This window comes from Cornus florida, unplaced genomic scaffold (genome assembly GCF_030987335.1).
Source record: "Cornus florida cultivar Cherokee Brave unplaced genomic scaffold, ASM3098733v1 CherokeeBrave_3.0.0_Hap2_Chr11, whole genome shotgun sequence".
Lineage (NCBI taxonomy): Eukaryota > Viridiplantae > Streptophyta > Magnoliopsida > Cornales > Cornaceae > Cornus > Cornus florida.
In genome coordinates this window covers 102,868,811-102,890,785 of record NW_026775581.1, presented here as the reverse complement: position 1 = coordinate 102,890,785, position 21,975 = coordinate 102,868,811, and the positions used below count along the sequence as shown (strand labels likewise).

General features: G+C 35.5%; 3 protein-coding genes across 4 annotated transcripts; all 3 read left to right on the top strand.

Annotated features, from left to right (window-relative positions):
* The first annotated feature begins 630 nt into the window (after positions 1-630).
* Positions 631-8,132, top strand: LOC132282813 (uncharacterized membrane protein At1g16860-like). Of its 2 annotated transcripts, XM_059784617.1 has the most exons (5): positions 637-952; positions 2,318-3,294; positions 5,406-5,561; positions 6,868-7,079; positions 7,514-8,132. In XM_059784617.1, the coding sequence occupies exons 2-5, from the start codon at positions 2,395-2,397 to the stop codon at positions 7,704-7,706; spliced, it is 1,461 nt and encodes a 486-aa protein (XP_059640600.1). In that variant the 5' UTR covers positions 637-952; positions 2,318-2,394; the 3' UTR covers positions 7,707-8,132. The 2 variants fall into 2 exon arrangements, with proteins under 2 accessions (XP_059640601.1, XP_059640600.1); XM_059784618.1 differs by lacking the exon at positions 5,406-5,561 and having other exon boundaries at positions 631-952.
* A 1,277-nt stretch (positions 8,133-9,409) lies between these two features.
* On the top strand, positions 9,410-17,005 carry LOC132286674 (kelch repeat-containing protein At3g27220-like). The gene is made up of 7 exons (XM_059789033.1): positions 9,410-9,771; positions 10,250-10,438; positions 11,293-11,522; positions 12,328-12,498; positions 14,085-14,190; positions 14,617-14,823; positions 16,533-17,005. Exons 1-7 carry the CDS (start codon positions 9,568-9,570, stop codon positions 16,695-16,697), a joined length of 1,272 nt encoding a protein of 423 aa, XP_059645016.1. The 5' UTR covers positions 9,410-9,567; the 3' UTR covers positions 16,698-17,005.
* A 1,314-nt stretch (positions 17,006-18,319) lies between these two features.
* On the top strand, positions 18,320-21,554 carry LOC132286675 (beta-glucuronosyltransferase GlcAT14A-like). The gene is made up of 4 exons (XM_059789034.1): positions 18,320-19,305; positions 19,707-19,782; positions 20,175-20,290; positions 20,757-21,554. The coding sequence occupies exons 1-4, from the start codon at positions 18,777-18,779 to the stop codon at positions 21,299-21,301; spliced, it is 1,266 nt and encodes a 421-aa protein (XP_059645017.1). The 5' UTR covers positions 18,320-18,776; the 3' UTR covers positions 21,302-21,554.
* Positions 21,555-21,975: the final 421 nt, after the last annotated feature.

Here is a 21,975-nt window from a genome sequence, read left to right as displayed (position 1 = left end):
TCATTCTAACTTCATATTTGTTCAGGAGTAATGCTAAGATGAAGTCACGAGCTTATCAAGGACACATGCATGCATACTTTTATCGAGTATTATTTGAATTATTTTAGATCACAATAATAATAATTTATTATCGAATACATGCATTATCTCATCTCTTATGCACTAAAACGTTATCATTTTTATTTTTATTTTTAAAAGGTGTTCTAATGGTTGGGTGAAATTTGCTGTGGAAGCCACCAATTTCGAAAATGTATCTTTAGAAACCCTTAATGTAAATATTTTTATTTGGTACCGAAGCTAAAATTCAATCCTTCAAGGAATGTATTTATAAATGGTAGTATGTATTTATTAGGGAAGAAAAAAAAAGAATGTATTTATGAAATGAGGACCTATGAAAAGACTTTTTAACCACCAGTACCTTTTTAACAGTTTGACAAGAAAAAACACGTCATTTTAAAACTTATAGAAATGTCAAACAGGGTCTAGACATGGTCCCAAAAAAATATAGAAAAAAGAAGAAGTAGGAATGCAATATTTTCTTTGGAAAATGAAGGATAGAATTGTCATTGAATCAGCCAAAAGAGTAGAAACAGAGCGTGTGCGAGCTATGTGTTTGTTACTTTATTTTTATTTTTTTCTCTCTCTCTCTAAGAACAATTATTATTCTGATATAGATATATATATATGTATATGTATATAATCTTTTCTCTCCCTGTTTGGAGGTTATTGCCGGACGTGACCACACACCACACCAGACGTTGCTGCTTTCTGAAGAGAGAGAGAGAGGAGGAGAGAGTGATGGCGATGGTTTGGCAACACAATCTGAGCACTAATTGAGACCCATATACACGTTCATATACATAACAATAAATACATACGATGTCTCCTATTCTGCTTCAGATTTGAACTCCACTATCTTCTTCTTCTTCTTCCTCCTCTTCCTCTTCCTCAGGTATATCCAAATTCTTCTCTTTTATTACCTTTTCACGACTCACTCACTCACTATGCCAGATCTTCCTCATTTACCTTTTTGTTCAAAATGGTGAAATGGGTATGTTTGGTTTCTCTGATTTGGGTTGTGGAAGTTAATGTTTTTGGATAATACATGTTTGGAAACTGTTTGTTTGGTAACTCTTTATGAAACCCATCAGAGAATTGGACAAACACTGCCAGATGAAAATCTGGGTATTTTTTTTGAAGTTTTGTCGAGGGTCTGAGTGGTTCTGATTTCTGGATTTGGAAGTCTGAATGTGATGAGTTTTTTCTAAGTTTGTTCTGGTGATGATTTTAGGGGGTTTTATTTAGCGATTTACTGTGTACTGGTTCTTGCAGTTGTTAAACAGTTCTGATCTACTCATTTATTTATACATATTTGCATAAGTACGTATATATCTGTATTTTGTGTACTTGGGTGTCTCTTAAGCTTCAAATAGGATGTTAAAATCTGGGTAATATTCCAAGAATCTGTGAATTGTGGGATTCTATCTAATATTACTTGTGTGGATGCTCTGAACATCCTGGTCTTTACAAATTGTGGCAGTCATGCAGTTTTTTCTGATCTATACCTTATTTTCTTTTCTTTTCTCGGGTTCCAAATGGATTGTTGAGTTGGCTTCCTCCCAAGATATATTCTTGATGTTTATTCACTTTGATGTGCCTTCTCCTGAATATATTACTGTCTTTTGTTTTTGTTCTTAATCTCTGTCTTTTTGTGTGTTTGTTTTTTGTTTCAATATGTTAATAGGAGTTAGGAATCAGTTTTCTAATGCTATTGATGAAAGTAGTGATTTCTTCAAGTTTGTTGGTAATCTAAAATTTTATTGTCAACAACTTGTTCTTTAATAGTGCTAAATATTTATCTAAATTTTTAATGAAGTTTTACTTTGCATTATCTATCGTTTTGTTGGATACCACAAACTTGGGACATAATCTACCTTTAGCTGAACTTATGATTGGTTTTTAAGTTACAGACGGGTATGTTTACTCCCTGCTTAACTTCTCAATTTTCATTAAAAAAAATTCTGAATCTGTAAATTTCTTTTTTTTCTCTGGTGGAAATTGGAATTCTGAGATCACATCAATGATAAAATTATTTCCCTCTTCTCTGTCTTTTCTCAGACCCTTCATTAGGTTATGCTTTTCTGAGACATTGCTCTGATCCTTCTTTCTGTGCTTATGAGGATGATTAATAAATCAATCAACTTTTTATTTTTTATTTATTTGTTTTGATGCTTGGTTCTTGGTATAAAAACAATTATCTGAAAATTCTCTTCCCTCAATATTTGTCCTGATCTGTATTTTGTTTCCCTCTTTGAAGGACTCTAAGTTTCACCAGTAATAATTTGCAAGTGGAATTTAGTGCTGTTCTCTTGTCTGGCACATTAAAGAAGCCTAATGGGTTCCAGATTCCCTTCTCATAAGCTTAGCAGTGGCCTCTATGTGTCAGGCCGGCCTGAGCAGCCAAAAGAAAGGGCTCCAACAATGAGCTCAACGGCCATGCCCTACACTGGCGGAGATATTAAGAAGTCGGGAGAGCTTGGGAAAATGTTTGATATCCCTATGGATGGCTCTAAGTCCAGGAAATCTGGACCTTTAACTAATGCTCCTTCAAGGACTGGATCATTTGCAGGCACAGCTTCTCATTCAGGACCAATCATGCCTAATGCTGCAGGTAGGGCTAGCTATTCCACTTCAGGTCCTGTAACATCTGCTGGGATTCCCGGTTCAGCTTCGGTCAAGAAGTCAACTTCTGGACCACTGAATAAACATGGGGAACCTGTAAAGAAATCATCTGGTCCTCAGTCTGGTGGAGTGACACCAAGTGGCCGCCAAAATTCAGGTCCTCTACCACCAGTTCTCCCGGCAACTGGTCTTATTACATCTGGTCCCATCTCTTCTGGCCCACTAAATCCATCTGGGGCACCACGTAAGGTTTCTGGTCCTCTGGATTCAATGGGGTCGGTCAAAATACATGGATCCTCTGTTGCTCACAATCAGGCCGTGACAACTCTTAGCGGGGATGATGATTATTCCTTTAAAAGGAACCTCCCGAAGCCAATCTTGTGGACAATGATTCTGCTTTTTGTGATGGGATTCATTGCTGGTGGTTTCATTCTTGGAGCAGTCCACAATCCCATTCTCCTCGTTGTTGTTGTGGTCTTATTTGGCCTTGTTGCTGCATTATTCACTTGGAATACTCTTTGGGGCAGAAGAGGTATCATAGGCTTCATTGCTCGTTATCCGGATGCTGAGCTTAGAACAGCAAAAGATGGTCAATACGTGAAGGTTTCCGGGGTATGTAACTCTTTTGTTATCAACAAGGCATTTTTCTTTAATCTTTGTCCATAAGTGACGTGTAGTTAAGATAGTAAGGAAACATGATGTTATTACCCTAGATAGAATGGGAGAGTGGAACATTATTCATTTAGGTGGCCCCAAAGAGTAGTTTGAAAAATTGCTTTGTTGAGTCTGTTGACTGCTGTTTATAACCATTTGACTTCCTTACGTTTTGTTTTCTCCTGATGGTAATTCAGTATAAAAAGTACATTTTCGAAATTCAAATTGAAGATTTCATAGAGGAAATATAAGAATATAATCATGTAAAAATTTGTCTTATACCATGATAAAATATGCACAGTTGTACAAATACTGATGAAACCAAAAACTTAAGTTGAACATTCTGCCATGCAATTTTAAAAATTATGATGAAAACAATTTGATATGTCTATCTCATGCTTGTAGACGGGCGGACCCAGAAATATTAATTTTGGGGGGGGTCCGATTCAGTAATGTGAAAATAAAAATTGAAGTTGTATAATGAAAAATTAGTATAAAAAAATATTATATATTAACTGTAGTACTGCATAATAAAAGAAAATATACATTGGGGAGGCCAAAATCAAATATTCTTCCTATTTTGAAAGTTACCATTCATAACACGCCTATAAAATGGGAATTTGTTCAATTTTTGGGGGGCCATGGCCCCCCTTGGTGCCCATAGAGGTCTACCCCATTTGTAGAGGGAGCATTTTTGAAAGAGCGGTGATACACATCATGACAAAATGTGATACGACATTTATGTGTATCACGAAATGTGATACGACACCACTGCATGTCTCTCTCTTCACCCTCTTTCTCTCTGTTTATTTTTTTTGAGTCCCTCTTCATCGTCTCTGTCTAGAAACTCCACCCACTACGGTAGTCTCTCTTTCATTGTATGCTTATTTTTGTCTCTCAACTTTCTATCTCTAAAAGTATCAATGATTCGATATGAACACGAACAACCTTTGTACTAGCAGCTCCCGACTCCATCAACATGAACATTGGAACCCATCAAATTCTCAATCCTCTGCAACGAAGCATCTGCCGATCCTCCAGAATCAAATTCATTATAGATGCCTTGAAAATTTACGCTTTGTTCGGAATGAAATTCTTTTGGGATTTGAAATTGGAATAAAAGGAATTGGATTATAATTAAAATGGAATTCTATTTGCAGTTTGGAATGGACTGGAATTTGTAAAAAGGAATTTGAAAAAACAGATTTTGTAATAGAGAAATGACGGTTGAGAGACTTGAAAGCGGTTACTAGATGGGTAATTTTGGTTAATAAGCAGTTACTTTCCAAATCCCCTCAAATTCTATCAATTTTCCTAGTATTTCATAACCTTACGATATTTCCTTTGAAATCCCCTCAAATCCCCATTCCCTTTTAAAATCCCATCATTCTGAACAAGTGAAAATTTCTTTTGAAATCCACTTCCTATGAAATCCAGTGGTTCCAAACACAGTGTTAGGGTAATAAATATATTAGTATTTGCACAACCTAATCTCCATTTATAGATATCCACCCTAACTATGCAGAAGAGATAAAATCATAAACTAATTTGAAGGTTATAATACAACTTATAGTTTTAGAATAAGAAAGAGGAGTTCTCCTTTGTAGAAAAAGATTCTCGTTCATTTACTTTCAGACGAGAGAAGGTATACATATTGTATGATATTATAGTAGATGTAAAAGAGGCTTGTCGATGAGCTTCTGCCGATGAGAATTCTGTGAAATAGATATCTGTGCTTTGAGGAGTCTCTAGAGTTTGGATTGGATAGAGAGAGACTTGTCTGAGAATTGCTTGCATAAATATAGTTGCCACTTCAGCTGTCAACGCATTCGAGTTATAAATCATGAATTCTATTTGTGAAGTTTATCATTTCTCTTTATGAAATTACTGTTATATATACTAAACATGCATGAAAGAGTTTATTAGTTTGATTAAAATCTTGATGGTTCTGAATTGGTCTTATTACCGTATACAATGTGTACATTTTTAGTTACTATTTTCCTCCTTGGCTGTGGTAAATTTACATGTATTACAAGTTTGTAAGTTATGGTTGATTATAATTTTTGAAGGTGGTGACGTGTGGAAACATGCCCCTTGAGTCATCTTTCCTAAAAGTTCCTAGATGTGTCTATACATCTACAAGCTTATATGAGTATCGAGGATGGGATTCAAAAGCTGCCAATGCTACGCATCGCCGTTTTACATGGGGGCTTAGATCATCAGATGTGAGTAGCTGAATTATTGGTTTCACTAACTTGATGGACAGATATTGTTTCTTAATTTCAGTTCTTTACAGTGTTTAATTTGTGGGAAACGGAAGACTAGAGGGAAGGAAAGGGGAGTGAAAAAGGGGAGGAGGAATGAGGTCTCCCCTGTTTGGTAGAGGGAAGAGGTAAAGAACTGGAGGAGCTCCTCCTCCTCCATGCAGAGTTTTCATCCGCCTAAAAATTTGACAGCGAAGGGGAAGGAAGCATCTGTCCTCCCCTTCTGACCTTTTTTGCGGCTAAAATTTGATGATATATAATTTGGGAGAAGATATTTGCACTCCACTTTTCTACACTTGCACTCCACTTATCTTTTTCTTCTAAAGGAAATGACAAGACCCCCTAAACTCATAAATGCATTATCCTTATTTTGTAATACCATAAATATCCTTTATATTACCTTCTTTACTTTCTTTAGCATATATATTATTTTTGTGTCCTGTCTAAAGAGATAACTTGGATAACTTTTTTTGGGTTCTTTTCTTTTTTGTGTATTTTTTAATTTTTGAGTCCTAACTACCGTTACACATTAAAATATATATAATATACCACTGTAATATTATTTACCTCAGCAATTGCATATTAAACTGAGTAATAAAAGCATATTAAATGCATATAAGTTATAACTAGTACGGTTCTCCTAGGGTTGAAATTGGGACAGGCTTTTACCAGCCATATACTATTCTTAAATTGGGAAGCAAATTTTCTTTCGTTAAAGGTAGACACTATTAGCTTCTATTCCAAAGCTTAGGATCTGCGTATAAAGGCTACTCTTTTTTAACTTATGCTTTTTCCTTCACCTGTAAGCTGTTTTAATATGTTCTAGGAATTCTATTGACACAATGTAATGCACACAAGTTTTTTTTTTTTGATGGAGATATTTTGTTTGTTGGGTCCTGTAAGAAAGGATGGAAGATACTAAAAATTGGAAAGAGGGGGGTGGGACTAACCATATCTAGAAGGGTAGTTGTGTAATTTGGAAAAAAATCATTAACTTGTGAATTTAGGGTTAGAAGTGTCATTTCATTTTAAATTGGAGTGCGAATGGAAAAAGTGGAGTGCGAATATCGCCTCCTATAATGTTTAATATAAAGAATCAGGGGCTAATGGTTAAGCGACTATTGGTGGCTCCCTTTTGAGTGGTTATTACTTTCAAGGTTTCTTGGACTTTATGGTTGAACACCTCTGTAAGTGCTTGCCAATTTGTCTACCTTTTCTGGACTGCTGAGATTTCACACTTTTATTTGCATTGTGTTGTCCTTTGCAGACTCGCGTGGTTGACTTCTACATCTCCGATTTCCAGTCTGGATTGAGAGCGTTGGTTAAGACTGGCTATGGTGCGAGGGTGACTCCTTATGTGGAGGAATCTGTTGCTGTTGATGTCAACCCTTTGAATAAAGATTTATCTCCAGTATTTATCAGGTGGTTGGGGGAGAGAAATCTTTCAAGTGATGATCGAGTAATGCGGTTGAAAGAAGGGTAAATTTTCTGTTCAATTAAAAACTGAATTTTGTCTTCGTAGTTTTTATTTTAAGCAACCTGAAGCATCAATTGAGCAAACATGCTTCAAGAGGTACATGAGAAATAATTTTCTTTCAATCCAGTGATGGCTACACATTGGTGTATGAGTCCCGTCTGTTACCCCTTCCCCTACCCCACTCCCTGCGTATTACTATTTAGACTTTACCAATTAGGTTAGCTTGCGCTTTCTAGTTAGATGAAAATCACTTTCATGGATTTATTTTAATATTTTGATCAATAAATTATTTCATATTGGAAGTTAGAATATCCCATCTGTCCAAGGGTGGAAACATCTGAAGCATTTCAATTTTCAACTATCACGTTGTAATGCAATGCAACAACACTTTTCATGTCAGAGATGTTGAACTTGTGAGCTTTCTTTGTATTGGTAGGTACATCAAAGAAGGTAGCACAGTTAGTGTAATGGGAGTTGTTCAGAGGAATGACAATGTGCTTATGATAGTCCCTCCGCCGGAGTCATTTAGCACCGGATGCCAATGGTCTAAATGTATCCTTCCAACTAGCCTCGAGGGTATTGTTTTGAGATGCGAAGATGCGTCAAAGACTGATGTTATACCAGTTTAATAGCATGTGTACCATGAACTTTTTGGGTACTGCCCTTTGAAAATTAGTTTGTTCTCTCCCTATACAGATGGTGGTGGTGGTGGTGGTGGTGGTGGTGGTGGTGATGAGTGCCAATTAACATGTTTCTTATGTAATTTTGTGTATAGTTATTAGTGGCTCTTTTCACTATTTTTGTTAGAGCTTGAAATGTTTTGTGAGGGATGGTTGGTTGATCATGTAGCTATGGGGATTTTACATGTTTGAGCAGGTTGTGGTTATGTTGAGAGGAAAAGAAAAAAAAAATGCTGATTTCTCAGGTATATTGTTTTCTAATTAAAACTCAAATCTTTTGGAAGTCTGATTTACAGATTTGTATTATAATGTATGTTGGCACATTATGTTGAACACCTTGTTTTGCTCCTTCAGAAATATTTCACTTTTGGGTGATTTCCATGGGTTGTTATTAGTTCCCTTGATGTACTGCACATTTATTTGCGATTGAATGATAGATGAGGTCCAAGGATGATATGACAGATTTTTATTTTTTTTAATTGTTGGATATGAATGGGAGGTGCTTGTAGAGTGAAATTACTCGAAAATCAGTTTTCTCTATTCTCTTGAAGAATTAAAAGCCTCTCCTGTATTGGCGTATTTCGGCTTGATGAGATAATCCATTACTGCGATTGATACCTACAAGCAACGAGTCTCACCACCTCATGGTGATAATTAATATCCGACCCTTGTTCAAAGTTTATTGCATTTTATGAAAAGTTAAGCTGAGGTTCAAATTGAGTAACAATAAATTGAATAATCACCCACTAGCCACAAAATGAAGAAAAAAAACCTTTTATTTTACAAATACCACTAATTTCAGTATGGCAATTCTAGTTTTAACTACGACGACACCTCCTGAGATTTGTCATATTGACATTTATATACAATTTAGTCGTTTTTTTGACAAAGACACCCCATGTGAGAATTTTGATCTAAATAAGCCCTTAAAACGTTTGAAAAGACGAGATTGTCGTTCAATATTTAATTCATTTTTATGATAAAATATCATAACTCATGAAAAGTCAAATTTGCCCATATACATACACTATTACATCGGCACTATCATATATATATATATATATATAAAACCAAGTCCAACAGAAAAAGAACAGCACAATGGTGGTGGCTTATGATAGTTGATCAAATATGTAATCAAATATCAAATATCACAAAATACAAAATAGGAGTTGATCTTTGCACTTTCTATTTTGTGATATTTGATAGTTTTATTTCGAGCACCATGGTGGTGGCGGCTATGGCAGGGCTGTGAAATGGTGGTGGTGGGTGTGGTGGTTGTTGGTTTGATTTATTTGTATGGTATTTTGGTTAATAAAAAAGAATTGTATTGGATAAATTGGTAATTGAATGTGTCAAGGGATAATAATGTCAATTCACCATATGTAAGATCATTGGAGTGTCTTTGTTAATTTTATCAAATCTAGGGGTGTCTTTATTCAAAAAAACAACTAAGTTATATATGATTGTTAATATAACAAATCTCGAAGGGTGTCATTGTAATTAACCCAATATAAGAAAATTCGAGGGTTGAATTGCAATGTGAAAAATGAACGTGCAATTTTATTTTGGCAAATTATTATTATTTTCCTTTTTCTTTTTATGGACATTTATTTATTTATTTATTATGGACGTTTTAACTTTTATACGTAGGATCTCGCTCGCCGAGTGAAGAGATCGACTACTATTCGCCGAAACCCAAGTTTTGCTTCTTCTCCATCTTTTCACTCACCGTCACCGTGTTGGAAATTGCAATTCTTCACACTCGCAGGCGCACAAACACACTCTCCTCTCTCTCTAGGGATTCGATGAGATGGGGAGAGCAGCAACCGGGAAGCACAAGACTAAGAAGTTTGTTTTGATATGCGTAGGGCTTCTGGGAGCTGGTCTAATCGCAGATCTGCTGTGGGCATCCTCTTCTTCCTCTTCCTCTGTCTATCTAGACTTCTCATCCAATTGGACTCCCCAGAAACCCGAGACATTGATTGTACCAAATCTTCGAAATAGTACCGATAAGGTGAGAGTGGTTTTTTCATTCAATTTACATCACGCATGCTTTAATCTACTTTGAATTTCAATTTTAATTAGTTTACTGAAACAGGCATTTTCTTTTTCTCTTTGATTTGATTTGTCTTTGGTATGTCACTTTGAAAACTGTGTGAAAGGAAACCATTTTTTATTATTCTGGATTTTCTTGCTCTTTGGGTATGCGATCTTTCTAATCTAAGTTACTAATTTAGTAAAAAATTGAATATTTTTCATGTATCCCAGGTAAGATTGAGATTGTAGTCTCAGAAAAAATTGAAATGATTTATTTTATGGGTATTTTAAAAATGCTGAATAAAATCATTCCATATGCCACCAAATAATAATAATAATAATAAATTCTGTACACTACTTATCAAAAAATAATAATAATAAATTCTGTACACTACAATGCAATGCAAATGGCATTGCTCGTTATGAAGAGTAATGACCGATCCCCTTTATGACAGGTAGTTGCTGATAAAAATGGCAAGCACCCTGCAGCTGGGAGGGCTTTATCAGCGACTTTTGCTGATTTGCCTGGCCCTGAATTAAAATGGGAGAAGATGGCATCGGCACCTGTGCCACGACTTGATGGGGCAGCTATACAGATCAAGAATCTCCTCTTTGTCTTTGCTGGATATGGGACTATTGATTATGTGAGAATCTTGAACATCTCCAGAGTATTTGTGTCATGAAAAATCTCGTCCAGGGCTAGATATCATTGCCATTTATGTTTTTGTCTCAAATTTTGTGTTATGGGTTTTTAATGTTCTTGAACCTTGTTTCAAGTTTTCTTATTTTTCCTTTTTCTTGGCACTATTTCTTTTGTTCCAATATGAACCAAATTTATCAGTTAACTGTATTAAATAAGCACACACAAACACGATAACTCACACAAGGATATATAAAGTGTATATATAGAGAGAGCAATAGTCATTTACTAGCTTTATGATGTTCATGTTACTGTCTCTGTCATGAAGATTTGAATGCCTTGGAATTGAAACAATAACATGTCATGAAGACTTGATAATGTAAAATTGCTAGAAATGTTATCCCTAGTTGAGGTTGGCAACTCCAAATGCAGGCTTGCAGCTAGCTTAGCTTGATAAGCGTAGTGGCAGTGGTATTACATCCCTGGGTTTGAGTCTTTTAAGGTGCTTAAACACCTTCTTCATCTCCCATCTCCACTTGCCTGTATGACTGATTTTGTTTTGTTTTATTTTATACATCAATACAGTTAAATCTTAAACTGCTTGGGTTTGATAACATAGACTGGTTAATGAGTTCAGCCTGTCACAAATATGCTACATTAGATTTTTAGTTCTGACTGGCTGTTTATCTGATCTAGCCTTTTTTTCCTTCACTAGACTGGCACCAACAATGAAACCTACCACTTGCAGAAACATATTATACATAGATATATTTATGTATGCATTTGCATTTTCACTACTTTTTTGAGAATTTCCAGGTCTTAATGTTTCTGTTTGTTTTTCATTTCTTCTTTAAATAGGTGCATTCTCATGTTGATATCTACAATTTTACGGACAATACATGGGGAGGAAGGTTTGATATGCCGAAAGAAATGGCACATTCACATCTCGGAATGGTAACGGATGGGAGATACATCTATGTAGTCACTGGACAATATGGGCCTCAATGTAGAGGGCCTACAGCACATACATTTGTGCTAGATACCGAGACAAAGGAATGGAGGGACATGCCCCCTTTGCCAGTACCTAGGTGTGTGCCATAGGATGAATATAAATGTGCTAAATATCAATACTATGATATTCGATTGTTTGATGTTTTTGTCCTTTTTCATCTGCTTATCATTTTAGATGATTTATTATCTATTACCATATCATTAGACTTAAACATTCACTTGTGGTACTGGCGTTTGTATTTCTTTTTCTGATTTATGGTGGTTCGTTAAATATCTTGTACTTGCTTTAACTAGAAAAAAATATTAGATTCTTCACCTAAGTATTAGGATTCTAACACGTACCTCTTAGCTGGATTTTTTTAGTTCCTGCTGCAAAGCAAGTGATTGGTATATTTCTTGCTTTATAATATATGATCGATGATGATTCATGTTAGGCACTTTGGCCTACCTAAAGAATGGGAAAAAGGAGTGGAATAGATAAAATTATGAACTCAGCAGAGATATAAGTATTATTTTTACATTTAGTAACCTATTTAAAATAAGATTTTTTTTATATATATATTTTTATATTTTTTTTATTTATATTGTTATTTAGGAAGGTTTTGTGCTTTGGTAGGCAGAAGAAAGGTTAAAAGGCTTGTAGTTAGAAATTTCTAGGAATTTTAGAAAAAATCGTGTCAGAATTTTCTTGACAGCAAATGTCATAGGAATCATAAAGCCAGCTGTAAAAACAATTATCATCTCTACTGGTGATATCTGGTTGCATAATTTGGCTCTAATGTTGTAAATTAGTGGCTTCAATAAATATTGTCCGAGTTATTTTGTGGTTGTAAATTTGTTTAGTTACTACTTGGATGGAATGTATTAACTTGATGATTTCAGGTATGCACCAGCAACCCAACTTTGGAGAGGTAGACTACATGTGATGGGTGGCAGTAAAGAGAATCGACATACACCTGGATTGGAGCATTGGAGTCTAGCAGTAAAGGATGGCAAAGCTCTAGAAAAGGAGTGGCGAGTAGAAATACCGATACCTCGAGGTGGACCTCATAGGTTTGTTGGCTCTATCTTCTTCTGGTAACTATATACTATGTTTCATGGACTCTCCAAAGTAGGTGAAGTACCCGTGACCGACACATTATTCGGACATGGTTATGGGATATGTTTCCGACACTTTTGGTTAGATATGCACCTAAAAAATCTATCAAATAATTTCTTTTTATTATATTATTACTTCAAATGAGTGAAATGTCTTTTCTAGTCACTATATTACATAAAAACATTATTTTATTCTTTAATTTTGCAGTGTATATGTGTCCTTTTGTTTGGGATTGGACACATCCAAAGCATGTACACATACCCATACCTGATACACGTACCTGAGTTCATGTAACATAGACTATATATTATGGGCACTTGCAGAAATTCTAATATACCAACTTAATGATTAGGAGGGAAGATAGAAAGTATGGATAATATTTCCGTTGTTTGGTAGAGGGGAGAGGGGTAGGAAGAGGGAAAACGATAAGAGGATGGGTAAGGCATCACTCAAGGGCCGCTAATTTTTCTCTCCAAAATTAGAAGAAGGGAAAGAGGGGAGAGAAGGATACTTCTTGTCCAAAATGGAAATGACGTTATCCCCCTCATTTACTAAAATCTACCATATCACATACATATTACTTTATATGTTGAGAGGTATGGTAGTAAAATAATATTCAAAACTTGCTCTTCCCTTTCCTCCTATCTGGCAATGGAAGGTATCACCCCTTTCATTACCTTACCTTACTTAACCTAACAAAAAGGTGGAAGAACCCCTTGCTTTTTCATTGTGGTGCCTCTTCCATCCCTCGTTCTATACTTCTGTGCCTTTGATCCACCTTTCCATCCCTCCTACAAAAAGGGGTTTTCTGAAAATGATAATTTTGGAATATAATTATCAAATTTACAAGGCTGTTTAATCTTTCTCTAATAATTTTGTCTCTTTGACTTAATTGTCAATTTGAGGAGACATAAATTCAACTATTCCTGATGCTTTTCTAAGCCTACATTTCTACCTTCATTATATTTTGTCAGTCAGTGGAATTTTATTTTATTTTTGACGTCGTTTTGTCTTTATTTCAGTTCTCATAGGCATGCTATTGATGTTTTACAACTTAAGAGAAACAAACATAAATACTTGATGTTTTCTTCAGTATCCGTGGCAATTGTTCACCTATTTGTGTTTTTTTTTCCCTTGTCCATGCAACTGGGTTGTTTGTAGTGATGGGATCTCTCTCTCTCTCTCTCTCTCTCTCTCTCTCTCCTCTTTTCAAGGTTAAATTTTCTGTACTGCCTGGAATTCTGTATATTGATATGGCGTTTATATAGTAATCCATATAGAAGCTATACCACATGGATCTTCATTAAAATTGCCAGACTTGTTAAAGCTACTTTCCATCGCAATAAATATCATTCTCTAGTGATTTAATTGTATAATTGCAAATTCTAATATGTAGGAATGTAGTAGTTAACTTGTGTAGATTATATGAAACAAGCAAAATGACGGAAAATTTGAAATAGGTATTTAAAATTTTTGTTCATATTGTGTTGATCCTGCAATCATATTGTTATTATTCTCATCTGTGTTACTCTTCATGTAGGGCCTGTGTTACGGTTGATGATCGATTGTACGTTATTGGTGGTCAAGAGGGTGATTTTATGGCCAAGCCTGGATCGCCTATTTTCAAGTGCTCTCGTAGGAATGAGGTAATCTGATTACCATTTTGCATAAAAGATTGACAGTTGATGGGGTGATACGGCTTTATCAATTCGATAAATATGTATACCCCTGAAAGAGAGTGCAGTTTTTCCTTGGCTTGCCATGATGTGAGCAGCGCACACACATTATACAAAGAGTAATAGATAAATCTTTCTTTGAACCTCTTAGATTAAGAGACAACACTTGGTAGTACCTAGCTTCTTCTATTGAAAACGGTGCTCAAGTGTGTCCTTTTTTCTTTTTCTCCTTTTTTCCTTTTGTTTTAAGCTTCCTCAGCATCTTCGAGTTGAGCTTATAATATATATTTGCATATATGTTCTGGGTTGTACCGCCAAATCCCAGAGAAGAAAGAAATTGTTATATCAAACTTCGTTTTGGCCTTCATTATGATTTCAAATTCTGGAATGTTACAGGTTGTATATGCTGATGTTTACATGTTAGATGATGAGATGAAGTGGAAAGTGTTGACTCCTATGCCAAAGCCCGATTCCCATATAGAGTTTGCTTGGGCACTTGTTAACAATTCAATTATTATAGTTGGAGGCACGACAGACAAGCACCCCGTAACCAAAAAGATGACACTGATTGGAGAAGTTTTCCAGTTTAATTTAGATACACGGGTATTCCTCTTTTATCATCTGAACCTTCTAAGATTTGCAATTATTAAGTACTTGCATTTGCATTTGCACTTGCACTTGCACGCACACACACACATTCAGAGATAATGCTAGCATATTATTAGTGTTGGATCTTTTGCTTCAATTATTGAGCTTGCTGCTACCTTATTCCTTTCATCTGCCTTTGCTTAGTTGTTATTCAAGCCATTGAAATAAAGTAGTTTGCTTATTACATGGCTTCATAAATTTCCTAATTCTGCTATGTGCAAACTCTCAAGCTTCCCTGTTTAAACTTTTATTCACACAGGTAAGAGAGATTTGATGCTACCTACTCCCCACCCACTCACAAAAAAGATATAAGTTAATATATAAAAGAGAAGAAAAGGGGAAATAAAAAGGTTTGATGTTTCTTGATTTCAGTTCTCTCCTCTGATTGTTAAACGATTTCTGGAAAGAGTGAACACACATAATGGTTGATGTTGACATATCATGTGCCTGCGGTTACAGTTAGAGAATTATTGGAAAGCCATCAATCTTGACAGTGCGAAAATTGTTTAATTTACACCCCCTGATGTGTATTCCTGAATGGAACCGCAGTTGCAAGTTCAATAAAATGTGCTGAAATCTGCTACTCCATCCTCAAAAATATTCAGATATTTTATGCCAAATGGGCCAGTCGAACATATCTTTGACTGAAAATGAAATTGATTTTACTTAAAAAAAAAAGAAAATGGAATTGATTCAAGTGTTAAAGCCTGTTAGACATCATGACCTAGACCCTGCTGCAAGCCTTCTTTGGAGTTGGCCATCTTCATCTACTAATCCCTTAGTGCCCCCACAAAAAATTAGAAACAATAAAGAATTAAAAACTACTACCCACCCACCCCCACAGCACACATGCTTGCACAGATCTTTGCACTAAATCATCTGTTTTCCTGAAGACGCTATATTTTTAGCTATCAGAACAGGAAAAGGTTTTCTTTGGATTCGTTATAATAGAATACTTGAGTTTTCATGGTTGTTTCAAAATGAAGTTTGTCTTTTATGTCTTTGCCTTTGCGGTGAACTTAACGAGTGCAAGTGGTCATCTATGCGCTTGGTTGGGTGGTTAGAACAGACATCCTCTCCCTCAAAAAAGTGTTAGGTTGCAAGCTACATTGTGGTAGAGAGAGATCTTGTCTTATTGACCACACGTCTGTTGTTCTTACAGAATTAAAGTTATTCGTGTGGTGCGTCTTGTTTGGAGTCATAGCAGCTGTGTTAACACAATCTTATTGATCAATTCCTTGAGTGGTAATTAGCCTTCTGAGTTTGGTTTTCTGTGTGTTTCCTATAACTATTTGTGCAAGACTGCATCTTGACCAGAGCATTTATTTCCGTTGTTTTCTCTTACACTCGCTTTATATGATGTATCTTTACAAAGGAATATTTGCTTTGAAAAAAATAAAATAAAAATAAGCCTGCATCTTGACCAGAGTAGTCCATGCTGCTAAAGCCAGTTCATGAATGATGAAACTAAGATTCTCGATATTTGTTTGACATTTTGTCATTGAGTGTTCTCAATATTATGCCTTGAAATTGCATTCAAGTTTTCAAGTTCCTTCTATTCTATTCACTTCTGTGGAACTAAGTGGCAACAACTGTCCGTTATATATATATATATATATATATATAATTATGACCCGTGCCTATACTTTATTAATGATTTACAGAAATGGTTGGTGATCGGAAAACTTCCTTATCGTGTGAAGACTACTCTAGTTGGGTTTTGGAATGGATTCTTGTATTTCACATCAGGGCAAAGGGACAAAGGACCAGATGATCCAGCACCAAAGAAGGTCCTTGGAGAAATGTGGAGAACTAAATTGAGCTTATGACCAATTTTCAGCCATTCTTTTTGTATGCTTTCGTCACTTTGATTGATTTTCAGCTTTTGCGGTCAATTCAAAATGTTGTCTGTATTAATAATATTTACCATGTTTTTCAGGTGAAGTCAAATTTTTTTTTTTTTATTCTCCTTTATTTTTTTGGTCAGAAGGGGGTTGGGTTTGGGTGGAGGATAAAAGAATCATTAATTATTTGTCAACTTGCAACCTTGTATAACTTTGTATTTTACCAACCCTTACAGTTATACGAATAGATCAAATTTGCCACCCCCCATGAGATACCAAGGGGTGTTTGAATCTCTCTCTCTCGCACGCGCACGCGCACACACCCCCATGTGGTCCCGCCCGCCCGCGTGTGACGCGTGTCCACACATAATGTTTTTATAAGATGTTTGTAATCATGGTTATGTTCATTTCCTTTGGACACAATTGAATGTGACTAATTGGTTTCATTTTCAATGACATGCCACGTTATATATATATATATATATATATATATAGTGATCTGCTTATTTTGGATATATCGATAGTGTTTTCTAACACTTTACATCATGACAATTGGTGAGCGACCTTAACTGCTCAAACTTGATTCTAAGGTTGTGTTTGGTATAGTAGGACGGAAGAAAAGAAAAAATGATAATATTAATCACGAGAGAAAAAAAAAAAAAAGAAATGATATAATAATGTTTGTCTAGTATTGTGTTTGATTGATTAATGAAGGAAAATATTGAAAAATATAATATTAAGTTATGAGTAGTGATTTAGTGACTGAACTTATTAATTATGAGAGAAAAGAAAAGAAATGATATAATAATTTTTGTCTAATATTGTGTTTGATTGATTAATGAAGGAAAATATTGAAAAATATAATATTAAGTTATGAGTAGTGATTTAGTGACTGAATTCGACAGTTATGAATTTAAATTTATGTGAAAGGGGGTGGTGGTTTTCATCACGTGAGAAATATTTTCATATACCTTAACTACTCTGTTATCCGTGTCATCAATTAATTGTGCCATCACATAAGTAAAAGTATTTTATTTCGTGTCATTACGTGATCAGTTGATAATACCATCACATCACTCACTAATACAATCAGAGCGAAGCTTAGTAAAAAAAGATTGATTTATTTTTATTGTGTGAGTGATAGGGTAAATCTGTATTCACTTGTATAAATATATAAAACAAGTTTCCATTTCCTTTCTTTAGGGTTACATCTCCATAACTAGAGACTGTTGGAGAACTTGTTAAGGCAGACACAAGAAGAAAGCAATATACAATTTTTGACCACTACATGGAATCAAAGTCGCATATGAGCGGGTGCATATGACCATCAATGACTGGGCTAACAAAAACAAAATACACATTCAAGATGATGACCCCACATTGTATAATTGTGTATAATTAATTTGGACGTGAGTCATGTGGACTTATTAAAATAAAATAAAAAATAACATACATAAATACATGCATGCATGTACTCCCCTATATAATAAGAAAAAAAAAAAAAAAAAAAGGTTACAATTCAAGTAAGCCCCGCCAATGGGCACGCGGCAAAATAAAGAAAAGAGAGAGAGAGAAGCTAATTAAGTAGAGAAAGGACATTTCATGATGTACAATTATACACAAATTTCTCCATCTCTCTCTAAGGTCTCTTTCTGGTGTGGCCATCAAACATTGACAATTTCTCTTACTTGTTGTGAACGGACTCTCTGTTTTTTTATCTTTGAAAACTCAATTTTTTCTTCTTGTTGATTGCTTCCAACTTAAGATTTTCCTCCATATTAGTTTGGTGATTTACCATCCTAACCACTACAAATGTCCCCTTCTCACCTTTTGTTTCATGGTTCACTGACTCACTGCAATAAAGAATCATGAGCAGTTATGTGCTCTTTAGTTTCTGAACAGCTAATTTGGTATATTTGTTGTTTTAGTACTTAACTGTTCTATTTATGCAGATTGTTTATATACTTGTTTCATATTTGAGAGTGACTTTCATGCTAGTTTTGTGGTAAAGATTCATATTTCATATTTGGATTCACAATTGACACAAACGAGCTATCTATCCAAATGACGGTATCCAAGATGTTTTCATACATTTCTGGCTATCACCTATTTAGGGTTCTAGTTTTCGTAATGAGTTTAGTTTTGTTGGGATTGTTATCGCGGCCATATCTCAGTGATGAGTATTATTATTACACAAGTGATGAGTTTCCGAATTCAATGAGAGATCTCTCAAAAGGGGTTGATTATCCCCCTGTTTTCGCTTATTGGATTTATGGTTCTGGAGGAGAGAGTAGGAAGATATTGAGGCTGCTAAGAGCAGTGTATCACCCGAGAAACCAGTACCTTTTGAAACTTGATGCTAGTTCATCCAAGTATGAGAGGAGAGAATTAGCTCTTTCAGTTCAATCCCAGAGGATTTTCCAAGCTTACCGGAATGTTAATGTTATGGGCAGAAGTTATGCCTTTAATGAGATGGGATCCTCGGCTCTTGCTGCCACGCTTCACGCCGCCGCATTGCTTCTCAAGATTGGTGCAGATTGGGACTGGTTCATCACATTAAGGGCTTCTGATTATCCACTTATGACTCAGGATGGTAAAAATGCTACCTCTTTTCACACAGTCACACACTTCCATGTTCAAACTTTTTGTGGCAACATATGTTATTGATGGTTGAGAATGCATTAGTTTCCTTCTAATGACTTGAATTGGTGAAATCTCATCTGGATCTTATTGATGACACTATATGATCTTGAATAGAATAGATTGTTTTGAGATCTTAATCTCTCTATTTTGTAATTTCCCATTTATTGATATGTTTGACTGGTAAGACCAAGTTAATGTAGGAACTCAGGAAACCTTGCAGCAGCTACCTATCCTTGAAATAGTTACAACATTCCCACTTACATAACTTTTCCTCCATTTTTCTTGCCAACCAAACAGAGCATTAATGTCAGTGCTGATCATGCTGTAAACATTATTTCAACTTTTATGCAGATATCCTTCATGCTTTCACTTTCTTGCCAAGGGATATCAATTTTGTGCATTACACAAGCAACAGTTTCTGGAAGGAGTAAGACAAGCCACTATTGATGCTTCCAATTTATCTTGTTTCACTTGTTTTGGTCCTCTAATGAGAAAGTTTAAGGTGCCTGTTAAGGACTTGATTGAGACAATTTGCCCATGTAAATGAACCTAAGGTCTTCCCATTAAAACATTAATTAGCTGCTCAAACAAAGTGATTAATCAATGAGCGTTTTTCGTCATTCTACAATGACAAATTGACAGCAGGTTTGTTGCCAAGAGCTAGAACTCACACAGGTGAGGCTTAAAGATGGTGAGTCCAACTTCCCTGCATGTTAATTTGCAAATGACAACATTAACAGGCACCTTAAATTTTCCATTTTCGTATTCATATTTTTTTCTCTCTCGCATTAATCAACATCCGAAATTTTTTTGGTGCAGGGGGCAAAAAATTAACCAAATTGCTGTAGATCCCAATCTGTATGAAGAGAAGAATACTCCAATTTTCTATGCTACAGAGACTAGAGAAAATCCAGACGCGTTTAAGATTTTTGGAGGTTAGTTTGGAATCAAGGGACTTAATCTGAACCTCTCCTCCCTCAAAGGGGAGTTGAAGGGTTCGAACCTTGTAGTAAACCAATTTGTGAAATGTGTGTGAGTAATTAACTGACCCCAAAAAAAGGGACTTAATCCGATAGGCAGAAACTCATAGTCTATAGCCTATGAGAAGTAGTAGGAGAAGACTGAAGACAAACTTAACATCCAACACTTTTTCCATGGAGTGACTGGTTTCAGATCTGAAACTTCTACTATTGCACCAAGTAATGACCATACACACACACACACACAAATGATTGATCATGATAGAATCAAATATTGTAATGACTCAACATCCAAATACTTTTGGAAGTGTTGCAAATACTTGTGAACATTACATAGGGAAAACACCTAGATATAATTCAGAAATTTTGGGAAATCAAGAGTTTTTGTCACAATCACTGTCATTTTGTTTCTATTGAGCAGGTTCACCTTGGTTGATTTTAAGCAGAGCCTTTATGGAGTTTTGTGTAAATGGATGGGACAACCTCCCCAGAAAATTACTAATGTACTTCAGCAATGTGGCATATCCTCTTGAATCATATTTCCACACAGTCATCTGCAACTCACCTGAGTTCCAAAACACCACAATGGACAATGACTTAAGGTACATCATTTGGGACACGAGCCCTACAAACCAGAGACCCCAAGTGCTAAACAGTTCACACTATGACCAAATGGTAGCAAGTGGGGCAGTTTTTGCAGGACCATTTGAAGAAAGTGATCCAGTGCTAGAAAAGCTTGACCAGGGTATCCTAAACCGCCTCCCGGACGGATTGGTGCCCGGAAAATGGTGCTTGAATGAGAGTGTAAATAGTTCAAAGGCTGATCAGCATGGTGTTTGTTCAAATTGGAGTGACATTAATGCCATTAAGGCATGGCCCTATGGATTGAAGCTTGGGAATTTTTTCTCCAACCTTGCTACACAAGGGAGACTGACAACTAATCACTGCCACAGTAGGGATACATAAAAAATGTTAGTGGAAATTTTTAAACTGATACAAGGATGTGTGTCAGTCACAATGTATCAGATACAAATACGTATGTCATAAAAGTTTCCTTGAAAGACATGTTATATATATATATACACAATATATTATACTCTCTTTCTTCTCTCTCAGATGGGTGTTAAGTCATATAATTTGTATTAGTAAGTACAGGAATTAGATTAATTTTGTGTAATAATGATTCTTCTAATAAAGGAATTCTTATTTTTTTTTTTCATTTGAAGAGCATAAGACCTTATGGATGTGCAAATGACCTAAGTCACACAATTCTTCTTAACAGGTGTCGTTCTAATACTCTAAGCGCGTTCCTTCTTTCACGCTCCGCGTGTGCTCTTGTTCAAATTCTCACTCTTTATGACTTAATTACGTCGCTCTCGAATTCGCTCCCACTCCTTCTTTATATGATTTAGCACATGACAACTAATTATATTAATGTATTAATTATAAAAAGAAAAAAAAATAAAAGGTCATTATATATATATATATACACAAACACACACAGGAAAATTATAGTTCCTTGATTTGTAGCAAAAGAAGCACATGATATTCCACAATTAAAGGCCATGTGGGAATGAGATGTTATTCCATTTCTTTAATAGACCTTGTTGCATCTAATTAGCTACCCTACCACCCACTTG

Excerpts from the sequence above, each read along its gene's own strand:
- LOC132282813 (XM_059784617.1), top strand. The coding sequence starts at position 2,395 with ATGGGTTCCAGATTCCCTTCTCATAAGCTTAGCAGTGGCCTCTATGTG. Across the intron at positions 3,295-5,405 it reads AATACGTGAAGGTTTCCGGG|GTGGTGACGTGTGGAAACAT; the intron begins GTATGTAACTCT and ends TAATTTTTGAAG. Across the intron at positions 5,562-6,867 it reads GGGGGCTTAGATCATCAGAT|ACTCGCGTGGTTGACTTCTA; the intron begins GTGAGTAGCTGA and ends TGTCCTTTGCAG.
- LOC132286674 (XM_059789033.1), top strand. The coding sequence starts at position 9,568 with ATGGGGAGAGCAGCAACCGGGAAGCACAAGACTAAGAAGTTTGTTTTG. Across the intron at positions 9,772-10,249 it reads TTCGAAATAGTACCGATAAG|GTAGTTGCTGATAAAAATGG; the intron begins GTGAGAGTGGTT and ends CCTTTATGACAG. Across the intron at positions 10,439-11,292 it reads GATATGGGACTATTGATTAT|GTGCATTCTCATGTTGATAT; the intron begins GTGAGAATCTTG and ends TTCTTTAAATAG.
- LOC132286675 (XM_059789034.1), top strand. The coding sequence starts at position 18,777 with ATGACGGTATCCAAGATGTTTTCATACATTTCTGGCTATCACCTATTT. Across the intron at positions 19,306-19,706 it reads TCCACTTATGACTCAGGATG|ATATCCTTCATGCTTTCACT; the intron begins GTAAAAATGCTA and ends ACTTTTATGCAG. Across the intron at positions 19,783-20,174 it reads AGCAACAGTTTCTGGAAGGA|GGGGCAAAAAATTAACCAAA; the intron begins GTAAGACAAGCC and ends TTTTTGGTGCAG.